The 25,016-nt window shown below is 39.7% G+C and overlaps 1 protein-coding gene across 3 annotated transcripts in view; it reads left to right on the top strand.

Moving 5' to 3' along the window:
• Positions 1-25,016, top strand: part of TENM4 (teneurin transmembrane protein 4) — a 360,992-nt gene that overhangs the window by 138,509 nt on the left and 197,467 nt on the right. For 2 of the 3 annotated variants that reach the window (XM_059822505.1, XM_059822492.1), the window contains 3 exons: positions 2,391-2,643; positions 7,855-7,953; positions 10,050-10,285. In XM_059822505.1, the coding sequence (XP_059678488.1) occupies positions 2,391-2,643; positions 7,855-7,953; positions 10,050-10,285 (588 nt within the window). The remainder of the gene's footprint in view (positions 1-2,390; positions 2,644-7,854; positions 7,954-10,049; positions 10,286-25,016) is intronic. The other variant, XM_059822500.1, reaches the window with a different exon arrangement.

Below are 25,016 nucleotides of genomic sequence, written 5' to 3'. Positions count from 1 at the left end.
CTCCGGTAAGGAAAGTTAACCGATAGCAGGAGAACTTTACAAAACACCTATTGCATATTCCAGGATTTACCCATTTGTCCCCCCTTCCTGTTTGTGCAGAAAATTCATCTCAGGCATCAGTTGTTATGAAAACTCGAATAACTGGTCTTGGAAACCTTTGGTATGTTGCTCCTGGTTAGACAAGTCATTTTCTCTGGGATGAATTAAGTTCTTGTGAACGGTGATAGATTGACAGCCCTAAAAACTGGAAATCATCTATTTATATTCATCTCCCTCAATGTGGAATTAATACACTGTTCCTATCTTCCTTTGTGTACAAGCAGACATGTTCCTGAGGCTGCAGTTTTTGGTGTGTTCTGTGCCTATCTTCCTGTCTTCCTCTGCCTCTCAGCAAAGGGGGCCTAGCCAAGCAATCATGACTGCTGTCTGCTGAGTGGGAAAATGAGTCATTAATTTAATTAAGCCAGCAGTAGGATTCTTCCACTGTTGTTTTCACTACCTCCATGGTCAGGGCTTCAGTTAAGCGACAGTCCCCAATAACATCCAGTCCAAGGATGATTGGATGCCTCGATTCACGTGGTGCTGCAACACTGAGGTCAGACCTGGTTTGGTTCTAATATTCCTTGTCCGTACAGTCCATGGTCGTTGCTCTGTCCTTCCCTTTAGTTTGTTGGCTGATGTACAGAATTGGTCAGGGCTAGCTAGCGTTAGGTCATAGTTCAGTATGGCATTATTAATTTTGGATGAGCTTTGCTAAGTCAGACTTCTGAATACTCAGATTCCAGGGAAGAATCTATCTATCCAAACGTAGATGACCAATATGGACCTCTTTTTTAGAGCTTCTATACACTAGAGAGAACAGCACTATCAAGGTGTTCCTCTGACATTTCTCAGAGTATAAGGTAAAATGGATTTGGAACATAAAAGCAATCAGTTCTCCCCATGGAATATATACCCCTAGTCCCATGTCTAACCTAACAATAACAGAGGTAGATACACGTTCAAACAGGATAATGACACCTTTGTAATTAACATCTCCTATTTTTTTGCTAGACCACACCAGCCACCCTAAGGTCTTGGTATAATCAGCCATAGTTAATGGTAAGGTACTGTGAGTGAATACAGGGTGAGGAGGGAAGGGATGGCATGTATGTTGCACATCTTTATATTTTATCTTCTGTGTCTAAATATACAAGAGGCCACAGAGATAGTGTAAATTATTTCCCTGTTCCTCTCCTGAATCCAAGTCCTGATCCAGATTTCAAAAGTGTCATTAAATGTCATGGTAATTTTGATACTGTTCATCGTAATTTAAGACTATGTACAGTTCGTTCAGTTCTGAGCTCTCTAATTAGAGAGTATGTGAGTGTTAGTTTTTCATGATACAGGAGTCTGTCTGCTAACTATTAGGTTTATACCATATACTTTTTTTTTTCAGATAAGGCATCAGATAAGTGTTGTGCATTAATGACTTACAAGCATAAACCTACTAAAATCAGAAAGGAATAAGTTTCCTGTATCCCATATCCAGTAAGCTGAACTGTCAGTCTCCCTCCAGTGCCATCAAATATTTTAGTTTTTCTTCGTTTCCAGAAAACACGTGAACAAAAACCTTGATACTTAATAAAAAACCTAAAAATACCAATATAATCAACACTAGGTTGGTCTTTCCTAAATGTTTGCCTTCCTTAGTCTACCTCCCTCAGACTCTTGGCTGACAAATACTTTGAGTTTTACTCAAAGTAGCCGTATCACTGATCTTTACATCTTTCTTCACCATATGTTGTTTCATTTTCCTGGCACCTCAGTTTTTATGCCACATGCATTTTTTACTCAGTTTGAGCACATCTCTAACAATACAAACTACTGGATTTTGTTAAATTGTATAACCCTGACACAGTTTTAGGCCTTTCCCTAAACTCAGTCCACAATTAAATTTATTCTCAGTCTTCCTGTTGGCTTAACTATTGAAAGTTCTCTGACAAAACAGACTTCACTGGGAGCTGTATATCCATCATAAAATTGCTCTCAAGTGTTATCTATCCAGGCTGGTTGTATTTTTCATGCTTTATCACAAATCAGTGTCACAGATAGATTGCAGTTTGCAACCTGCAGTTGTTCATCGGAGTTAACTTGGCTGTCAGGACAGCCTTTTTGCAGTGCTTTAAGCTTTCATAACTTTTGTGCATGAAACTATTTTTCTAGCCAGCTGGGGGATCACTGCATGTGTCTTTACAGCATATGGAACAAGGCTGTGTTACCCTTTTGAATTTGATTTAGGATATGTGGTATCCCAGCCTTCATACTTTTTAGGAGTGCCTGTACATAAATGAATGTGGTATGAAACAACTCAAATCATGAACCTTAAAAATATTTTACTTATGTTTTAGATCATCCTCCAAATCTTCAAAATCATTCAAGACTTAGAACTCCACCACCTCCAATATCACATGCTCACACCCCAAATCAACATCACGCGGCCTCCATCAATTCCCTAAACAGAGGGAACTTCACTCCACGCAGCAACCCCAGCCCAGCTCCTACAGACCACTCTCTTTCTGGAGAACAACCAGCCAACACTCAAGAGCCAGCCCATGCTCAGGACAACTGGTTACTTAACAGCAACATCCCACTGGAGACTAGGTAGGTCATTTTCTTTAGTATTTTATAATGTTCTGACTGTGTGTGCTAAGGATGATATGGAAAATATACATATCTCTATAGCTTGCCATTCGGTTTGTGAACTGGTGTTTGGCTTAAGTATTTTGAGTTTTATTTATTATTCCTTGTGTCTTTTTATTTGGACTAGGCGAAGAGGAAATTGCTCTTTCATAAACTAAAAATATTGTCTTTAACAGCTGCTCATAAGGTTATTTTCCTCATTTAAAATTGGAATCAGGATCATAGATTAAAATGTTCTTGGTTTTCTTTCTTTTATTTTCCTTTAATGTCTTTTCTTCCTATGTGGTAGGATAAATCAATATCCTATTTAAAAACCAGAAATCAGTCAATATATTGAAAAGATTTAGCTGTGCCTCGTCAAGCAGATACTTTTGTAGTACCTCATTCAGGAAAGGTTGATCTTGTTTTACCTAATGAGGAGAGGTCTGCTGCTGCATTTTACCATCCTACAACATTGCTCCAGCAAGCATGAAACACTGGATAGCAGGGCATCAGTCAATTAACAATGTTTCTATTCAGCATTTAAATTCTTTTCCACCTATGCAGCACACGAAGGGTGTGACAAGGGTGCACTGAGTTGTTCTAGTTCATAGCTTTAGGTTCTATGTAGGTTCTGGAAAAGGGAGTTGTCATACTCCCTCAGCCTCAGTGCTCCCATCTGATGGTGAGTGCATCTACTTCTTGCTGTCCCACTTGAAACTCAGTTTTTGCATTTTCCAGAGGTTTTGTTTCACCATTTCCTTTGCTACTGAGAAACCACTGGAGATGCTGGACTCATTAGCCCCCATACATGGTATCTTTTTCAGTCTGGAGAGAAGTCTTCCAGGCCTAACATTATGCACTTAGCTGCCTTTTTTCCCTCATTTGTCTTACTTTCTCAAACCAACAAGAAGGATTGTAGACAGCAAAAAATACATACTAAATGAAAACTGAGCCTGGGACCAAATTTATCACGTCACTGCCTGTGGAAATCTCAGATCAGTGGTAGCTGTGTCTGCATCCTGGGACAAAATGTACCCAGTTTTGCCAGCTTCTGCTAAGAAAATAGTTTTTAAAAATTAGCACGTCTGTCGATCTTTTTGAGGATGAGCTACGTCTGCTGGCCCTCTGAAACTTCCGAAACATACCTCAATCTAACATTTCATGGCATTTAAGGATAATTAATTTCTATGCAACTGCTTGATTAAAAAGACCCAACTAAGAAGCTGGATCCAAAAGATTAAGACAAAATTATAAGTAAGTACTGCAAGTGTGATTTGGCAACAGTTTCAGTAATTATATTGTGTCACTAATTCTTGAGCATATATACCCAAGCAGTGACTTTTATGTGTTATTTCTTTTGAAAAAAAAAAAAATTACATTAAAAAATACTTAGGCCCCACTCCTGCAGCCCTTCTGTGAATAATCCTCTAGAATTCTGGAGAAAGCCCTGTGCCTTTTTCTAAACCAGGTTGTGAATTCTTTGGAGAAGACATAATACACTGTTTTAATAGTGCCAAGACATCCTCACATCTGACTGGAGTCTCTCAGAACCCACCACCTTACAATGGAGAAGGAACATCCTTGCTGTTGGATCAATGGAGGAATGTCAAAGATAAAAGGTCTTTGCTGAAAATTCCCTGCCCTCATTTGTCCAGTGCTGTTGGCAACCACAGAGCGAAATGGAAAGACAACCCTACCACGTCTTAATAAATGCAGGAGTTCAGAGACCTAACAATTATCTGGCTAGTCCTGGATGGCTCCTGTTAAATTGTAAATAAGTACGTCCTTAAAGACTGTCCTCATTTCTTCTCCACGAAATCATTGTGGATGAAAATTATTTAAGATCTGAAGCAAACTGTTCTTTCTGCAGGTTGGGTTGGCCATATTATTGCTGTTAACCAGACTGGATGTTGGAGGTCTGCCTGCATGAAGAGATCCTTCTCATGATTTGATGATTTCACTTGCATTACTAATCAGTCACATTTACAATCACTCCGCAATTTAACCATTTTATTAATTAGGTAGAAAACAGGTCATTTTGAGACTGATGTTGCGGCTTTTGACACACTGGTTAGAATGGTGTAATTTTGCCCAGTGTCCCTTCAGACAACAAACATGTTGGAAAAGAATGTGTAATTTTATGCTAAACAGCACATTTACAGAGCACGACTGACAGGCTTTTGTTCCTTCACTAAACAACATTAAGAAAATAAGATGTGTTATAATGGTGTCATAATGCAAAGAGGCTGTGCTGCATAGATGATCAGTAAATCTGTGACAAATCTCCACTTTTAACATTCTACTCTTCCGACATGCAGAGATCTTCTATTTCCTTCGGTGGGAATTCTGTAGATATAAAAGACCAGGCTTCAGAGCTGTTCAGCAAACTTGGATGCCCAATTCCACCTCTGCCATGAAGTCGACCTTCCCCATTGCAAAGATTTTTAGAACCAAAAAAAGATGTCCACCTGAGAGAATAAAATGTCCAATATGTAAAAAAATAAATCCTGGCCAAGAGACATTAATCCAAGAATTAAGGCCTTTGAAGTATAGCAATAGGAGATTATAGTAATCTCATGTCAAAAATGGAATTGTATTTCTGTTAAATATCCATTTTTTTAAAATCCCGTATTAGTCAACAGCGAGAGAAAACATGAAGAAAAAGCTGCATCTTTTAAACAGGGATTGTCACAGGCTGTGAAACGTGCCTACAGTTAAAGATTTTAAGTAACCCTGAGTTTGAAGAGGCTTGATTTTGACTGCAGTGGACTCCAGGCAGTATTCAGAACTGGGAATTTAGGATGGTTTCTCACTGCCTGCAAACTTCCATACTGAAAGCAAAGGCAAACAGAGATGTGTAGCACAAGTATACAACTGACACAATAAGCATACCCTATATCTGAGAACTTTATATGTTGCAAGAGGAAAAGTGGCTCCTCTTCTCTCCCTTCTTTTCATTAGTTTCCCTTTACTCCCTTTTCTGTTTCTGCTTCTTCCTCTTTCTTTTCCTGTCTGCTCCCTTTTTTGTTGCTTTAAAAGCAATATATTGTCAAGGTTGTGATGAGAAGATCTTTGCTCAGCAGTCACTCCTGACAGGTAAGTCAGTTCCCCCCATATATATTCCTCACTATTCCTTCTTCTGTGGCCTGTCCCTTTATATTTGACCTTGCAGGAGCAAATAAATGCCGACTAGATGGACATTTAGTTGACAAACCAACAGCTTTCAGAAGACTTCCATTCCCAGGAAATTTCGTGTAATAATCGTGTATGGTCAGATTCTGCCACCACAACTCATAATGAGAAGGGAGAGTGGTTTGTAACTAGACAGCTATTCACAGGCAATCTCCAAGGGATCAGACTTTGTCCAGCCTTCAGTGAGGAGGACAGTCGTGCATTAGTCACCTCGGTGACCCAGCGACCTCTCTGTTACAAATACATACATTATAAGATTATATAACCCTCCCCTCTTCTGTTTTATTGACAACCCACAACTGAAATTCATGGAACTAATTTCACATGGATTTTAACTACTGATGAACCTTTATTGATTGGTGTGTTGCTAGATGCCTTGCCTCTTACCCATGAAATGCTCAGTGCATGCACATATGTTGCTTCTTTTTGCATTGAATTCAACATCCAACCTTTCCTGCATTCCCAGGGAATGCGAGGAAGCCACAAACACTTGGGGATGGATTGATATCTCAAGTGCTATGGCACACAGCTCGTGCATGTCGATCCACTTTACTCCAAAGCTGTGAATAGGAGTCACTTTACTTTCATTCAGATCAAGGAGTAGATCTGTTCTGTCAAAGCAGCCCAGAGGCCTCCAAAAGCAGTGAGTTGAGCTAAACAAGCACTGGCATTAGCAGCAGGAAGAGGAGAAAGTAGAAATGAAAATTAAGGTTGAGGATATTTTAGAAGAGAGAGTATCAAGGTTTGTATAATGTGACATGGCTGGTTTCTCTTGGTATATCGCATGTTACCTGAATCCTGTTTCGTTGACAGAGGAGTTCTCCTTTGAGTTCGCATCACGTCACTTATATCCTGTAAGCGCTTAATCCTGCATAAGCGATAAAGTGCCACAATGCTGTTATGTTCCTTTTGCTAGTTTTGGCCAGGGAATTTATTCACATTCAGGCTTAGATTTAGTTTTGATGCTGAAAATAGACATGGGCAAAATCAGGACTGTTTCTTTGTTTTAAAAAAGATGGGAAGAATTATCTTTTGCCAGGTCTTGAGAAACAAGCCTGAAGGTGAGAAAGATGCAGTCTGTTTCCAGCTGTGCCTCTGACTTAATTCTTTATGTTCCTGCTATTTGCCTCAAAAAGTGCAAAATGGTTTAGCATATATAGGTCAAAATGTGACTCATCAAAGTACATGCCGGGGAGGCCAGATGTTGCAAAATGCCACTATTGTGTGCAAAAGTCAAAACCAGGCTTTTTTACGTGCAGGCCCTAAGTAGCTTGCCTGTTGTCTGTGTTATCCAGATTACAGCCAATATTCTGGTATTGGAATTTGGGTTACAGCATAACCCTTTTCCAGTTTCTATCTGTTTATCACTGAGAGACTTTTATTTGGAATAATCATTGAACTTGCATTTTGAAACTTCTAAATAGCAAGTTATTGTTCCACAAAGGAAAACAAATTAATCAAATTGGTAATTAAGAAGTTCTCAAATGCAAAACTGAAACGTAAGCAAAGGAGTGACAGATTTTTGCTGGAAATCCATGAGGACGTTAGATGGAAGTGTGCTACCAAGGTATTGGCCACAGTGGGATATAGATACTGTGCTGTGCCTTTACAGAGTAACAATAACACAGATGCAGGAGTGTAACAAGATTACAGCTATGCTGGATTGAAATCTAGTCTTTTGAATCCAGCAGTTCAGAAGGTTTCATGTGTCACTGCCAATAAATAATGTGAAATGAACAAAGACATCGACTTTTTTTTATACATGCACATGGGCGTGTTGTGCTTATATGTGTGTATATGCATATATATAGTGTATATAGAGAGAACTGAACATTCTTAAAAGCTATATATGTATATGTGTAGCATCTTATACATATAAATATATGGTCCATCATTCTAATTCCATGCACAACTGCACTATAACCATTGTGGTTTATAAGATCACACTTCATATATGCATGACTCACTGGCTTCATTCATGTTTCCATATGTATGTAGAAACATAGCAAAGCAGACATTCCTAGAGACATTGCAGGACAACCTCATTGAGATGGACATTCTCACCTCCTCCCGACATGACGGTGCTTACAATGATGGGTATGTGACACTTACGTGGTCTTCCTGTTTACTGTACAGTCATTATGATCCTTGCATGAAAGCATTTGGTCATGTAAATGATGTTTAAGGGCAACACCATTGCCGGCCTCTTCCAAGATGGCTTTAAATAAATGAGTTCTGGAGCTTGGAGCACTGTGTTCTGTACATATTAATGGCAGACTCATTAATATGCTAGTGAGCCACAGCATACCATTTGCTTTTTTTCCCTTGTTGTTTTGAAAGTAATTTCATTAGTAAGAAGTACCTACAGCAATTTTCAGACCCATATAAACTAAGATTAATTTAATTTTCATACAAATCTTAAACCACTATTGTGCTGGCAGCCTAATACTTCATTGTTAAACTGATACTTTCCACATACCTTATCTTACAAGTGTCTGCTAGTGGTGTATGTAAGCCAAGCCTTTGATTTTGACTTAACCACCCATTCTGGCATCCTTACCTAACTTTTGATCACTTGACTTTTAAGTTATAAGCAGCTTTTAACTTGACACTTAGTGCCAAAACTGTTGACCTTGTGTTGGCAGTTTCTAATTTGGTAGCCATCATTAACTGATGATCTAATTGGTGTACTGGAACACTGCAGGTACCTCTTTGTGAAGAACACATACATCTGTGTCTAAATAAATACTTTCCAAAACACAGGATAGTATCTGACTCTTTGTAAAAATGAGTGTTTTGATGTAGAGCATTAGTAAAAATAATGAATCTTTCTCTAATGCTCAGCAGTCACGCTTAGAGTACCATTAAAATCATGGCTGTAATACTACAAACACCTATTTTGGAGAATTATGTGTTACTTTATACTGCACTAATCAGTGGCTTTTCTGCATGGTGATGTTTCTGCATGTGACATTTCCCCCTGTGACCGCGCAAGTGACTTCAAGGGAAAAATAGTCACGTCTTCATCTGGTATAATTCACTAGCTTGACTGACTCCCATGGATCCATGCTGATTGCATTTACGCTGGCTGCAAATCTGGCCCCATAAACTATGGCAGAATCACAGAAGGGGCAAACTGCACTGGGGCTGTTTCTCAGTCCTCACAAGCTGCATGTTTGTTTCACATCAGCATGGTGATAGAAGAGTCAGATCCATTTCCCAAGTTTCATTCCGGAAATTTGAACGCCTTGTACGTCATGACGTCTCACCGAAATTGGGTCTTTCATTTAGGATTCCCATGGAGAAAACTCCCATTGGGACATTTCATTTCAGGAACTCATGGACTGCAGTGGAGTTTTTTTGCACTGACTTTCATGAGTCTCACACCAGGTCCTCATAGGCTGGCTCTCAGGCTGCGTTTGTAGTAACGGGCAAAATGCGGTGCCTCCCAATGTGTCACTGGACAGGAAACGCTGTTGCCTTTGACAGTAATTCACACTTTCTAAAGGTAGGCATCAAACTGAGGTGCTCTGGACTGCTTTCTGGAAGCAGGTGCCTCTCCCCACTGGCCATACACAGGACTTGAATTCTGGGCTTTGATGCTTTTAGCCATACTATTGTCCGACGCTTAAATTTGCCAGGCGGGGACAGTGTGAATATTCCCCTCTGTGACAATTTGGGTGCTATGGAATGGCTTAAGCTCTCTTTCCCCATCTCCATTCACCAATGCCGTACAAAAAACGCTCTCATGCAGTGATCAATGAATTGGTAAACACCCTCCCCTCTTTAATCCAACCCACGCTCCTCTTCAGTCTCCATAGGGCATTTCTGTGGGAGCGTGAGCAGGCCCCCGGTGCTGCCCGTGCCACCAGTCTGTCATAGCTGTGCTTGGGGTATTCATCTCACTCTAACGCCAGCTCTTCCACAGAGGGGACTCCTGCCCTTGAAGAGTTCTCTGTGGCATTGTTGGCACTGTGACTTCTTGTTTTGTTTTGTTTCGTTTTCCTTTACTCCGTGTGACTTGCCTTTGATTTTTAATCTTCTCTTTCGTGCATGCCATCTATGTCCGTAGCCAGCATTGTGTGGAGCTGCTTTCCTCGTCGTGGCAGCAGTGGCCATCCTCCCAACCCATGTCTCCCTTGGCTTCGATCTGTGTGAAGAATCACTTGCTCTGTTGGTCTTTCTTCCCTCAGGCACTTCCTGTTCAAACCTGGAGGCACTTCTCCCCTTTTTTGTACAACGTCGCCGGGATATCCCTTGACGTCCAGCACTGTGTACTCACCTCCCCCTAGGCCCCTTCCCAGAAGTACCTTCTCTAGGCCTGCCTTTAACCTGAAGAAACCTTATAAGTACTGTAACTGGAAATGCGCTGCTCTGAGTGCCATTGTCATCTCAGTCACGCTGGTGATCCTGCTGGCGTATTTCATAGGTAAGCTTATTTCTGGGTTTTTTTCTGCTTTTCCTTCATTTCTCTACAAACTCACCCATAATGCTAATGTTTGGGAACCACAGGGTCAAGATCATGGTACAACGTAATGGGGAAATAAGGCCTCTGTTAACTTAATTGAGGTTGCAGTGGTACAGTCAGGAGCCTAACGTATGTCCTAGAGCCAGAAGAACTTAAGACATGAGACATATGTTGTGCTCCCTTCAATGGCATGGACTGTTTACTTTCTGCAGAGGAAAGTGTACCTGGAGTGAGACAAACCCACCAGGTTTTCTCAAAGCAAACGATTAAAACAGGCAGTGAGGTCCATGTCCCAATCAGAGTCGCATCCAGGTCCGTGGAAATTCTCTGCCCTTGACTTTGATGGGAGCAGGATCAGAACCAAGATCCTGACACACAAAAATGTGAGTTTATTCTATCTTTTGGTGGCACATCCTAGCCATTTAACCAATGATATTGAAGTTCACAGGGTGACCTGGAGGATGGGGAAGGACTGAGTTGAGATTGTGGTCCAACAGGGCCTTCATGGAGTAGGGGAGTTGGGGAAATTTGCTACTTGGGTGGGGCAGCAGTGGATCTTTCTTGCACCGTGCATAATCTGAATTTCTTCAGTTTATAAGAGTTGTTATTGTTTGTTGCAAAAAAGCATTCTCAGTGTTTGTTGCAAAAATAATTGAAAAGTTAGAAGTGAAAATTTTATTTCTCAGCCTGTGAAGTTGGGGTGTTACCATTACTTTCTCGTCAGTTAGATTTGATATCTGTGTTATAAATGTCTTACAAAGGTCCATTCCTAGACTTCTATTTTAAACTGTCAGTGGCGCAAACTCTAGTTGTCAGATACTTACAGATGTGATCATAGGTAAATAAGCCCCTTTCTCACAGCACAAATGAGTCTTTTTGATTTTGCTGTGACTTCCTGTACACTAATGATCTATAAAAGGTTGTGGTTAGAATTACAAATCTTAGCCTGAATCGAAAGATTTTTGCTTTCATTTCACATGAGTATAATTAGCACTACCACAAAGGATTGCTTTTACTGAGTTCCTTTTATGTACACTTCTTTAATGACTGATACTTTTCCACTTCTGCCTTGAATCATAGTCCGGTCACTTTTATGCCTCCTGTAAGAGGAGAAGGAATGATTAATTAACCAACATTAAATCAGCAGCAGTTTGATGAAATATGCAGTCAATTTTCATCATTTGCTACATACGTTTGGACTCGCCTTTCTCATTTGTCTGGTATTTTCCCTATGCCCTGTACATGGTTCCTTTGGACATTATCTCAGTGTGTCAGAGGAGTACCATTATAACTCAGAATAGCGGTGCCTCTTAAGGCTGACGGAGAAGGTGTGTGCCGTTTGATAGATTGAGAAGAATTTGGTTTGCCACTTGGTATTCTCCAACTCAAAAACCTTTTTCAGACTTCTGAAAAGGTCAGGCTCCTGTTTAAAATCACAGTTAATGTGGTTAAAAGGTAGGTCCATTGAGTGCTCTTCCATCCTTTTTTCTCCATTCAGATGAATTCTGGCATTTGCCAGGCTCCACGGATGGCTGGCAAGGTGCCAGAAATGCTGATCAGGTTGAACTGCTGTAATTATGGGTCATAATTACTAATTTCTAAAGGAACTATCAATTATTAAAAATCAAATTCGATGGTTCAGTTCAGCATAAACATATTTAGCAAAGATTGTCTCTACCAGACCCAGTGTTCTAATCAACAAGCAAAAAGGCAGATATTTAATTAGATTTTGATGAAAAATTGTGTTTAATTTCAAGTATAATCAATTATTAATTACTGTAATGAGTGACTCTGGCGGGGTTTACTAATTAACTCATTTAAAAATTATGAATAACCTTTTCATTTGTAATTATTTTCCACATCCTGTCAAGTTGCAGACGAGAATTGTATCACCTAACCCAAAAGAAAAAAAATGAATTAGGGAGTCAAAATGTTTGTACTTTTACTAAGTTGAGCTCAGACATTTTTCATTCTGATAAAAACTATGCAGTTCTTAACAGAAACTTGTTCGTTCTTTTAAATAGCCTTGTCTGTTTGCAAAGCAAATTACTGTTTTTCCTCCAGTTTGGGGTTTTTTCCCCTATATTTAGATAGTTGCATTTTCTTACAGATACCTTTCCTCATTTAAGCAGTATCTTGCTCTTCTCGATGCCATGGGGACTATTTGAGTGGTAAGATATAACTTAATCATGAGTAAGAAGGTCTAATCTATATAACAGCTCATGAGTGTTAGGAACTTGGCTACTTTCCCCCTGCTCTTGTTAGTTAAAACAACCATAGAAATTATCTTTTTAATGACCATTTTCATCCTCCAAAGCAAACTGAGGTCATTGGAAAGACTCCCATTTAAGTGAATGGACTTTGGATCGGGTCCCATGGCAGTGGCTTGGCATTTACTCTATTTTTTTACACACTGATCAGTTAATGGAAATACTTCAGAGTAATGTCTAGGGCTTCAGGATGCTCTTCACAGCATCAGGCACATCACAGTCATCCATTTAAATATAAAAACAACCCATCTCAGGCCTTACCTACCTGTACAAGTGTGTGGAGCTAGAGACATCAGGAGATCTACGAGTGACTCTGCTATTGGCAATACTTTTTGTGGGGCAGGTGCTCAGACACAACTGTGATGGGCGACCATCTGAGGTAGGCAGAGTTGCGTGGAAACACAAGGCACTGGGTCATTTCTGAAGGTCTTTGCTGAAGCCAGTTCATTTTTTAAATTCATCTGAAGCACTTGCAAAATCATTTGTTTAAGGCTAAAAGGCAGAATTTCCATTATGTTATGAAAGTCTTTACGGTATTTGATAGTCTGAGGTTCATTTATCTTGCTGGGCTTTTTGAAAGAAGAGGAGAAGAGGCATAAATAGAAGTCCATGGAAGCCGAACGGCTGGTATCATGTGTCAACACTGTGATCAAGCTGAAGGTTTTACAGGGCTGAGTCATTGGTCTGGAGAGATAATGACAAACAAAATATAACAGGGTGTATTAAGCTCCAGAAGCTGGTTTTCATTTGAATTAACCAGCTTTTGATTGACTTGTTGCCACCTTTTCAAATATTCAGAGACACACACTAAGGCAGTGGCGACAATGCACATCAAAGTTTTGCACACACACAGCTTATGCAAATCTTGTGAGCTCCGCAGAAGCTTGTCTCATGGGGTGAGAACACCAAAGAGAAAAGCAGTGGCAGATCGGGGCTGTAGCATTAAAATGGCAGGAGCGTCACCACTGGAATCACTGAAATGAAGGCTGCTCTTTAAGCAGCTTGTAACTGACCTGCAAATTTGCTGTTCCAGGAGGTCGTGAAGAGACACCACTTTAAAATTACATTCCCCATTTTAGGATTGTCCATTCAATTGACAGCTAGACAAGGAAAATTTTCATGGCCTTTGCTGGGATGGGATGGGGTCTGTATGCCATGGACCTCTGCCTTGGAAGACTAATTTATAGCAAGATTCTTATGGCAGAGATAATACCACAAGGTATGTTGCTATCCAAATACTTTGCCAGCAGAGTTTCTGTACCTGGTAGGTGCCAGGCCTTCCAGAATAGCACTGTAAAGAATATCTGACATTGCTGTGCTGCTTGGGAGGAAGATTTCTGAGTTTAGAAATGAAAAGACCTGTTTGATTGTCCAGATCTCCATGCCCAGCAGCTGTTTGGCTAGATCTGTGGAACAGTTTCTAAATGAATTAGTGATGGAGAATAGTTTCTTTCTTCTGAAACAGAAGGTATTATCCTCTGCCTGATGTAGATTCCAGACTAGATGGAAGTACAATTTGATGTAGTTAGGAACTTGCAATTTTCCTATACTTAAGCATGTGCTGCGGTTGCATTGCATGAACAGCAAAAAAGATGGCATTTGATTTAGATTAAAGTTAGGGCTGGAAAACATATTATGAAGCCAAAACAGTCATTCATTTGATTGGAGTCAGAGCTCTCTCTACTTTTCAGCTCTGTGTTCATTTGAACTCTATACAGATGCAGCTTCACTTAAAGAACAGTGTTGCTTGCTACAGGCAAAAAGCTCTGACAGTAAAACTGTGCTAGGACTATGACGTGTTTATAAAGTGTCTCTCTTTTTATTGTCTAAAAATCACCCTGAAAGCTAAATTTAGCTCAGTTTGTCCATGATTCTTTGATGCTATGTAATAAATCCAATTTAAAGCAGCTCTCCAGAGCTCTTAGCAATCTAACTAGTTAGTTATGGATGTATAGTATACCAATTACCATGGTGTTTACATGCCACTTGAGATCAATAGGAAAAGTTGCTAATGCTTAATTATTAAACTTGAGCTATACCTATTAATCCTACATTTATACCTTGATATTAAGGTTTTTAGTCAAGTTAAAATACAAACCAATTTATTACCCTGCCAACAAGTTTCTTTCACTTTCTGCTTTAATATTTCTTTTCTGATCCCAGATTAAGTTCTATTTTGCTAGCGTTGCCATTTGTTCTTTTGATTTACAGGCATCTTTCAATGTTTTCTATTTCCATCTTATCTTAGACAAAATGCAGAAATGGTAGCTAAACAATCTGTTCTTGCAAAGCCTTTACATTATGAAGTCAATCTGTCACCTAAAGAGGCTCTTCCAGGTCTTTTCTTGGTTTTTTCACATCTTCACAAAATTACTGCACACAGTTCACTCAGTAACTTTGGGTCTCATTTACTTTATTTTACCCTTAACCTAGAAAACTGTGAGATACAATCTGAAAGGTGCTACGGTATTATCAGTAATATATTTTAAGTACTATAGATGTTTGTGAAACATAGCATTTCAGGATACTGGCTAAGAGGGACCATCATCATGACCCAGCACTACCATTTTTATCTTTTCTAGTAGAACATGAATATATGGGTTTTTTCTGTTAAAGCTGGCTTTCATTGTACCAAATGCATACAAGCATGGTTAGCGCTACTCCCTCACTAGGTCGTACAGTTTAAATGACATCTAGCTCTTTCTTTCATACTCAGTGACATTTGGGAAATATGGGCCTTATTCTTTTCACATACTCCTCTTAAACTGCAGCAATTCTGTTTACTTTAGCACTCGTTCAAATGCAGCCAGAGTTGATGGCATTGGTCCCAGTGTCTGCAACAGGAGCTGGACCAACCCTGGAAAATTCTGCATATATTTTTACACATTCCTGATTCTGGAGATTGACCTGACTAAAGATAGAAATTATGAGACAGATGTTGACCCTTCAGTCCAGTTTTGAATGATCTTCTTGTCCTTTTTGTTGTTAAGCTCCAAATTTTGCCCCTGTAAATTACCTTGGGAAAGCTAAGATACAAAAATAGTCTCAGCCCCATGGATGCCATCAGCATGAGCTGATCATTCAAAAGTGCATCAGCGTGAGCTGATCATTCAAAAGTGCATGATTTCAGACAAGTTGCGGGAATCTTTCTGCATCGATTGTTCCATACCAGAGAGATGGGAAGATCGCAGGGCTTTGTCTTAGCCTCAATCACACTTCATTCTTGTTAAGGAACAAGTGAGGGCAGCTGCAGTGTGTAAGGTTTACAAGGGGCTGGTTGAGTAGCACAGGAAAGCTGCCTGCAGGATTCTGGCAAAAGAAACTTTCCCTGGTCAGATCCACAAAGAATTAGTGAATCACTCAAATGTTTCAGCCCCAGTCACTTTACTGACATTCCCCCATCTTCCTCTCCACATGCAGGCACACACAATGTTATATAACATGCAGCTAGATCCCCAAATTACAGCTCAATATAGCTACAGTAAGGAATGTTATGTATACATTTAGTCCAACATGACCAAGAAAAGATGTTTGGTTGTTAGCACAGTACCTGTACACAAGACAGTAATCATTAGAGAAATGAGAAAGACACAAAATTAAAACCAAGATGGGCTATATTCGGTCTTACATCTCCCCCCATTTTGTCATCTTTTGTTGCAGCTTTAGGTGCATGGTCGTTTGGATTGTAACTCAGATCTTACTTTCCATCACCTGCAAAGTCAGAAGGAGCTGTTTGTCTCATTAGAGGATTGTGTGCATCTCTTTTTTGGTTTGGATTTTGCATTGTATGTTTGAAAAGCAGCTACTGTTAGCTTTATAGTTCAGAGTAAAGGAAGTACAGGTGATTTAACCACAGCTTTAAAATAAAGGTGATGAAGGTACAAGATCCCACTTTAAAGCTATTCTTGTGAAGATCAGTTCATTTAGGTGGGCGTTAAAAAACTCACCATAGAAACTCCATTAAAGAATGTTCACTGTTTTGAACTAAATAAGATCTGTAACCTGACATTAAAAGTGTTGGGATAGGAGAAATCCATGATGATGTATACACTATTGAAAGAGAGATGCTGCTAGAAAATATTACTGGAAAAGGATAGTAGAAGATAGTATAAACCCACTAATTTTGTTAGACTTGCCCACTGTGGGCAAACTGGGGAGTATTAAAATTTAGGTAATTCCACTTGATGGCTGAGGCCAGTTGTATGAGGTTCCACAAGGCCAAGTGCAGAGTCCTACCCTTGGGACACAACAACCCCATGCAACACTACAGGCCTGTGGGGGAGTGGCTGGAAAGCTGCCCCGCAGAAAAGGACCTGGGGGTGTTGGTCGACAGCCGGCTGAAGATGAGCCAGCAGTGTGCCCAGGTGGCCAAGAAGGCCAACGGCATCCTGGCCTGTATCAGAAACAGTGTGGCCAGCAGGAGCAGGGAGGGGATCGTGCCCCTGTACTCGGCACTGGTGAGGCCGCACCTCGAATGCTGTGTTCAGGTTTGGGCCCCTCACTATGAGAAGGACACTGAGGTGCTGGAGCGTGTCCAGAGAAGGGCTACGAAGCTGGTGAGGGGTCTGGAGCACAAGTCTTGTGAGGAGCGGCTGAGGGAGCTGGGGTTGTTTAGCCTGGAGAAGAGGAGGCTGAGGGGAGACCTTATCGCTCTCTACAACTACCTGAAAGGAGGTTGCAGAGAAGTGGGTGCTGGCCTCTTTTCCCAAGTGACAAGTGATAGGACAAGAGGAAATGGCCTCACGTTGCACCAGGGGAGGTTTAGATTGGATATTAGGAAAAACTTCTTCACCGAAAGGGTTGTCAGACATTGGAACAGGCTGCCCAGGGAGGTGGTTGAGTTGCCATCCCTGGAGTTATTTAGAAGGCATGTGGATATGGCACTTAGGGACATGGTTTAGTGGTGGACTTAGCGGTGTTAGGTTAATGGTTCGACTCGATGATCTCAAAGGTCTTTTCCAACCTAAATGATTCTATTCTATGATTCTGTGTGCTGAAACTCAGGGGCAAAATTTCTGCTTTGCAAAGCAGTTAACAGTTCTCCAGAGTCTACAATGATAAAGAGCATGTGCATGTACTGCATCTTTTAGGAACTAAATCAGCGTTTATTGGAAGCAAGAAGAAGTAGGACAATTCCCATAATTTTCATTTAAAACTTTTCCTTAATTTTCAATGTTAAAAGCTATAAACACTATCAGATCATCTAGGCTGACCTCTCAGGACGTTGAAGGCTAGTAAACTCCAGCTACTTACTCCACCATTTTTACATAGGTAAGCCACATACCTACTTCAGTTCACTTTTTCCCAACTTATACATGTAAGGATCTCCTTAACTCTTTTCGGCTATAAAAAAAATACATTAAGATTTAGTTATACAGCATCTTCTTCTGCTTACTCCTTAAGTCATTTTCAGTCTCTGCTTTCCAGTTTCCAGTGTCCCATTTCACGGACACAACTTGCTATCCCTTATCCTAAGCATATAGGCTGGCCTTTGACATATTTTGTTTGAACCTTAAGCACATTTTGTTTGAATCATTCAAATGTAGTAGCTGTCCAGTTCTTCTATTTATCTGTTCTGTCCTCATCATTGTATTTGTCACTTGAATAGTCTTTGAGTCATCTGCATGTTTAGTCATCCATGATTTTATATTTACTTATGTAACATTGATGTAAATGTTGGATAGTTTCAGGCCGACTATCAATTGTTGAATTTCACAAGAGACTTTAACATTTGATGGTTATTCACCAGTGATGATGATTTTAAGGTCCTTCAGTTAGTTTTTAAGCACGTGTATACATTGCTTTTTACCATTGGAAAGTGCTTGTTTCTTTAATCAAAAGTCATACCAAATTAAATCAAATGTCTTACTAAACTGTAATCTTGTCAAAAAATGAGTAACTGTTTTTTAAGATCTATCTTTCAGAAAAGCAATATGGTTGCCCTGAGTTACCATACATTCACTTTCTTTATTCTTCGTCAGTTGAATTCTGTGTTATGTTTTCCATTATTTTATCTGTAACGGATGTCAGACTACCCGATCTAAGTGACTTGCATCCTCTTCTTTTCCCTTCTCAAATATTTGCAAAGCATTAACCCTGTTCTAATCTCTTGGTAGCTGGTTCAGTATTAATCAGTGAGTCAGACTCCTCTTCTGCTAGCTCATCTCATTTACTGGGTACAAGTTAAATGAGCCTGCAGATTTAAAAATGTTTGTCCTTGAATAGATGTAGTTTAATATAATTCTTGGTTATTAATGGACTGGAAAAAAACTTATTTCCACTGAAATAATTGCATTATCCTAGTTATTTTCAAAAACCAGAACAGAAATTTTTACTGAACACTTTAGCCTTTACTATAACATTATTAAAAATTTCCCCATCTTCATCAAGTAAATAGCTATATTGTTGCTCAGTTTACTAGGTTTCAATGCACTTAAAAAAATGTTCTATTGTTCTTTGTTTTTTCAAGCCATGTATTTTTTCCTTCATGTCCTCAGCTTCCTTTATCAAGTCTCTGCATGGTCTTAGATTTATATAGATTAGTCCCTGTTTCCCTATTGTTCTGGGGTTTTATATACTACTTTTTTATTTCTGCTTATTGTTTTATTTTGACACTGAATGAAGAGGTCCTTTTGTCAAAGTCTGATCCTCTTTCATCATTGTGGGATCACTGGAAGAATGACTTCCATTTGGAAGTAGGCCACCAATATGATTGATTCTTTAACTGGTCAAAAGCAGGTTGAGGCTGTATATCCATAGGGCTCCACCTGATCCTGGAGTTTGCATCAGTGCGTCATGAAACCACACATCAGTCACATAACATCACAGTTAGCCCTTTAGATGCCTGATCCTTTCTTAAATTTAAGAATCTTTAATACAAGGAGGGATGAGTTTAATTCCATCTTTTTTTGTTAAATGGTAAGATATGGGCTCTCAGCTTTTATAAGCTTTTATCAGTTGCTTTTAGTGAGTTTTTATAGTTGCCCCCAGAAAAGCAAATAACAGCATGCTGACACTGAAAGTGCTGGCCTTGCCTTTATGACAGTGGCACAGATGTGCTGCTATAATCTTCATTTCACGGCTTAGATTGACCTTTGCACACGGACGCTGAAAAGGAATCAATTTTACAGATCTTAGTATCTACTGGAAGGAGTTCTCTTCGAGTCCATGTTTTTATTTCATACTAATTAGTGTGAAATAACATAATTTAATTGCAGTTAAGCGGAGACAGAAAGAAATGTTTCCCTTAATGGGCTCTCTTTCAGTGTTTGTAAATACCATACATTTTTGTGGGTAACTAGTCATAAGAGTAAGCTCAGTTAGGGATGTCACTGACAGTGAAAAATATTCCTCAGTTATAGTTTAGTGTGTCTCTCCCATCCTTTTCTAGCATAAATTAGAAGATGGCTTCAAAGCCTGATTTGCAGCCAGGTCATACTTTTCTATTGGATATGTGCAGCGATGCATTGTCTAAGGTTTTTTACCTGTAGTTAAAGTTGAGCTATGTGGTAGATATACATCTTTATAGTGTTACGTGAAGTGTTGTTGTTAAGTATACTGCCTAGGTAACATACTAGATGACCTGTAAGATAAAGAACAAAAAGTCCAATCCACTATTTCCCTCTGTGTCAAGATTTCAACACCACTGTTTATGCTGAAACTTAAAAGCTCGAAAAGTGCCACTTACGCAGTTCACTGTGAGATATCAGAATCTGATACTCAATAAATAGATATTTAGAGGTTGTTGAATCTGTGTTTAAGTGAAAAACTAATAAACTCTCCCACCATCACCAGCTTTTCCTATCTTCTGCTTTATTTGATTTTATCGTACCTTAACTTCCAAGGCTGTCCTTATTGCAGTCAGAAGCTTTTGCCTAGAAAGATGATGAGAACAGCATATGTTAGCAGTTTTCAAATATGGTAGCACGTAACACAGCAGCAGCATTGCACCTTGCTTGCCTAGTACAACTGTACCATCACTTCATTATGCAAAGAAACTCTTTAAAAAGCAAAGCAGAACAAGGCAGTTAGCAGAGATGATGGCTATGCTTACACTAAGTATTTCAAAAGAAACTCTAATTGGACTATCAGTGGAGCAGAATCTCGTTTAATTATGGCAGAAATGATAATGAAATCAAGCATCAAAAGGGCTTCCTGAGGCTTTTGGTGAAAAAAAATCCCACAATCTAAGCATGATGATACTCCAAACAGTATTGATCCAAGGGGTCAGTAACAGTTTATATTAGTATACCTTTTCCACTCAAGCTGGATCATGGGCTACTCCAGGTTGTGAAACATGTACTTGGGACCATTCTGGGCATCCAACTGGTCCAGAATGGGTGCATTTCTACACTGCTAAACTCTCATGGATGGTCACACCCAAACTATCTATTGAGAATGATCTCTGGTCCTTGTTAGCTGAATGGTGCACAGGAATTCAGAAGGTATTGGCTGACCAGAGCCAAAATCATGGTAGAGTCCCTTCTAACAAATAAATGGTATAGACCATCAAGTTACACTGTTTGGTACTGTTTAATTCACTACTCTCAACGTAGTCTTTGGGGATGAAGGGACAAGGCAGTGTACTATGTCCCTGAGCAAGCGCTTTGATGCATTCGTGTTTAGCAATGAAACAAAATTATCGTGGCCTAAGTAACCACAAGGCAACATACCCTAAATAGACCTGTGAGAGTAGGAGTCTGGATCCCTACTGCCAGTGTAATCATTCACTTATGCAAAACTTTGCTGTTGGACCTACTGTTATTTTATATTCATATTGCAGAAACATGGAGGTAATGGAGAATCATGACACCTCTTTTCTCTTAGGAAGAACAAACTATAGTATGTACTTTATCATATCCCTGATCCACCCAGAGCTGGCTGCCACAAAACGAGAAAATCTGAGTTCACACATGCTCAGTAGGGACCGATTTAGAGTGCAGTAGGAAAATTGTCTGCACGGAGTGTGTTCCTTCCCTTTCCAACCCCCTCCTACTGCTACCAACCAGGCTGCACATATGGCATCCCTAGAAAGCAATTGAACATGCTACAATACTGGAGTTGCCAGGGTTGAGTGGCAATTTCTGTGCAATTGTTCCGCTCAGCATTTGGCCAGTGGAAAAAAAATAGCCTGTGATGAGGGAATTAAAGGCTATTACAGAGTACATATGCATAGAGGGGCTGATCTAAAATCACAAGCAATCTTAATTCTGTTCTTTGCTCACTTTTGAGTGCTTGACTTGGCGAACTTTGAATTTCTTTAGCAAATGCTTTTTTTAGGTGTAATTAAATATAAAGATGGCTGTGGGTCTTTTAAGAGAACACTGTGGGTTGCACTTGCCAGCACTTGCCTTAATCTATGTGCTGGATTTAGTTCTAAGTCCAAGGGAACAAATCATCAGGTTGTGTTAAGTTTCGTTATTGAGAGAGCTTTTCACACTGATCTGAACCATTCACTTAGATTTATAGTGCCTGAAAGTACTGTGCTGGATTTTGCCCATGGACTCTGGACAGAAAAAAAATTTCTAGTGTCATTAATTGTGCTGTGTCACCCACTTTATCAGCTTTCCTAGAAGGTACATTTGTATCCATTTGCTGAGCTTTTGTACAGGAAAAAAAAAAGGAATTTTTCCCTCTCCAAATGAACTGTTGGAACAATCTGCTTGTTTTTCACGTTTATGTAAAGAAAAATTAGAAAATAAATTAAAACTTACTTAGCCTGCTTTAAACATACCTGTGCATTTGTCATCCAAAGCAGTTAAAACAATGAGATGCACGTGCAGGTGAAATTTTTTCAGATCTCTTTAAAAAGTCACCAAGCTGATAGGATTCTGCTTTAGAGCTCAGTTTTGACAATGCTGATGAACACTCTGGCCCTGATCTACAAAATGAGTAAATTTGTATTGAATTTGAAGCACCTCCATCGTGCTCTTGAAGTGGCTAGATTTACTCAAGCTAAGTAAAACTCAAGTTAAACTTGTGCTTTGGACATCAAGGGATTCAGAGATTGTAATTTTGTTATTTTTTCTTACATCAACTAGCCCAGCCCAGCTGGGGCTCTGGTGCTATTAGAACGTGCATGGTGACTAATAACACTAATGCAGTTTTCAGCTGATTTTAGGATTAAATCACAAGCAGCACTCTCAAATCATTTACTTGTCTTTATAATAAAATCATGCTCGTGTTCAGAAGGATAGATGAGCAGATAGCCATCTGAGACATCAGCTCACACATCAAATTCTACAGTATTTAGAACTTAACCCTTAAACTGGGTTACGAGATTAAAACTCTGATCCCACCTCTGTTGTGCTGCGGTGATAGAAGACGACAGGTATTGTTTGTAACTTTTAAACAGCAAACTGTATTTTTTATACTTTGTGCAACCTATTACATTAATTTGGGAAAGCGGGTTTTCTGACTATCTGGAAGAGACAATAAGGAAGGAAGCATGTGAGAGGTTGTTGATTTACTTATATAAATGACACCCTTTTTAATTAGGGTCTCCCCGGTTTTATGTGTGTAATGAAATGGCATTTGTAAAATTATACTGTCCACAACAGGCTAGCCCAGAATTTTAGTAGCAAGGTAGGAGGCCCTCTGGTAGGGCAGCCTGTCCTCATTTCTCTAATTGAAGTGAGTACCCCAATGGGAAAACCACTATTTCTAATATTATATACACAAATTAAAACTCCATTTAGAGGTACAGTGGGACCATCTTATAATTGACTTTGATCTTGAAGAAATATCTCAGTAATATTTATAGTAAAACGGTCTCTGCCAGAAAGGGTATCTAGAAGGGAAAAAATTCTTTTACTGAGAAAGTCCTGAGCATGTGTAACACCAAATTTACTAGAGGTGTGGGAGCTGAAATAAGCTTCTTCGGTGCAGTAAGCTGCCTAATAGCAGCAAAGTGTTGCTGAGGTCCATCTTTCAACTTCCTATTCTACTTTCACAATGGTGTAGATGGTGAAGGGAATTACAGATGTATTTAAGCAGACAGCTCCTTGGATAAGCCACACCACCTTTATATCTATTTTTTTCTATAGGTTTTGACACTTAAAAAAATCCTCCTAAAAATAGCCATAAAATATTTAAATATACTCATTTAAAACTGCATTTTCCTTTTCCTGCAGAAAATTACAAGCATCCAGCAAGCTACTATAGCACTGGAGGGGCCAGTGATCATCTATTAGCAGTTTGAATGGACAGGCAATCACTTGAAAGTCTTTGATCCCCAGGGGTAATTAGGAAGACATTGAATAGGAAGTGCTGACTCTTTGCATTGAACAAACATTGAATTTAACTGCTTCATTTTATAACATGTCTTTCTAGTCACTTCCTTGAAGGTTTCAAAGAAATGTGATGCTTCAGCTGGAAGCTTTTTTTCTTCCCTATTAAGAGCAAATGGGAACTAAATTAAAATAGAAAGTGTTCTCCTAAGAAGGAACTAATACTATTTGGTAGACCATCTGCTTCTGTCTTGGAAACCTTTGATACAGCTCTTCAGTCAGGAGGGGTCAAAGAATAACTGGTTTGTGTAAAATCCAAGCAAGTAAATGCATTTGCAGCCAGGATTTTGGGTGATCACCACAATGCTTTGGTTTCCTGAGAGGCAGTTCCCACTCTGGTGGCAAAACTTTAAGAGCTAGGAAGCTGTCCATCATTTGAATTCTTCCTTTGCACATGGTGATTCTGATTGAGGGAAGGAGGAAACCTGAATTATCTCTGAAAGAGCCGCTTCTGGTACTTGCATAGTTTAAGCTCTGTTTGAATGTGGAGGAATGGTCAAGCAGCAGGCAGGGTCCCAGGTATTACTGGATGTATCCTATAGCATGTGTCTATACTGAGCTGGCTGTGAAAGCACCTACCTCTTTCTTTAGGACATTTGAGGTCCTAAAAAGAACCCACAGACAAACACAACACAGCTATCTCTCTCTGTTTTATCATCTAAATCCCTCACCCTAATTCGTTCACCCAGGGATGGGTGGATACGGATTCTCCAGTGCTCAGCATGAGGAACTCACAGCCCAGGCCAGCAGAGCGCCTTCATTCCCAGTCTGTGAAGAAGGCTTGTAAACCCTTTTTCCTCCTTGAAGGTGGATCACTGAACAGTTAGGAAGGGGGCCAGATGGAGAATTTACAACAGTGAGCATTACCCTAAATGTCCCTCCTTGTGCCTTTTTTATTTTTCTTAACTATTGTCTTGTGTCAAATAAATCAACAGGCCAGGAAGCAGAGCCATGGGACCTCCCAGCCACAAGCTGAGAGTCCTCACTTAAACAACGTGTAATCAAGCTGCCTTTTGGGCTCCGTTCCTTCGTGACCTATTAATTTTACATGTCTAGCTGCACAGCAGCCTGATCCATCTGGGTTGTGGAGAGTGCTGTGTGCATTCATTCAGGCAGAGGATGATTTCAGAAGTC

This window comes from Gavia stellata, chromosome 1 (genome assembly GCF_030936135.1).
Source record: "Gavia stellata isolate bGavSte3 chromosome 1, bGavSte3.hap2, whole genome shotgun sequence".
NCBI lineage: Eukaryota > Metazoa > Chordata > Aves > Gaviiformes > Gaviidae > Gavia > Gavia stellata.
The sequence above is the reverse complement of the archived record's forward strand: the minus strand, read 5'-3'. Positions and strand labels throughout refer to the sequence as shown.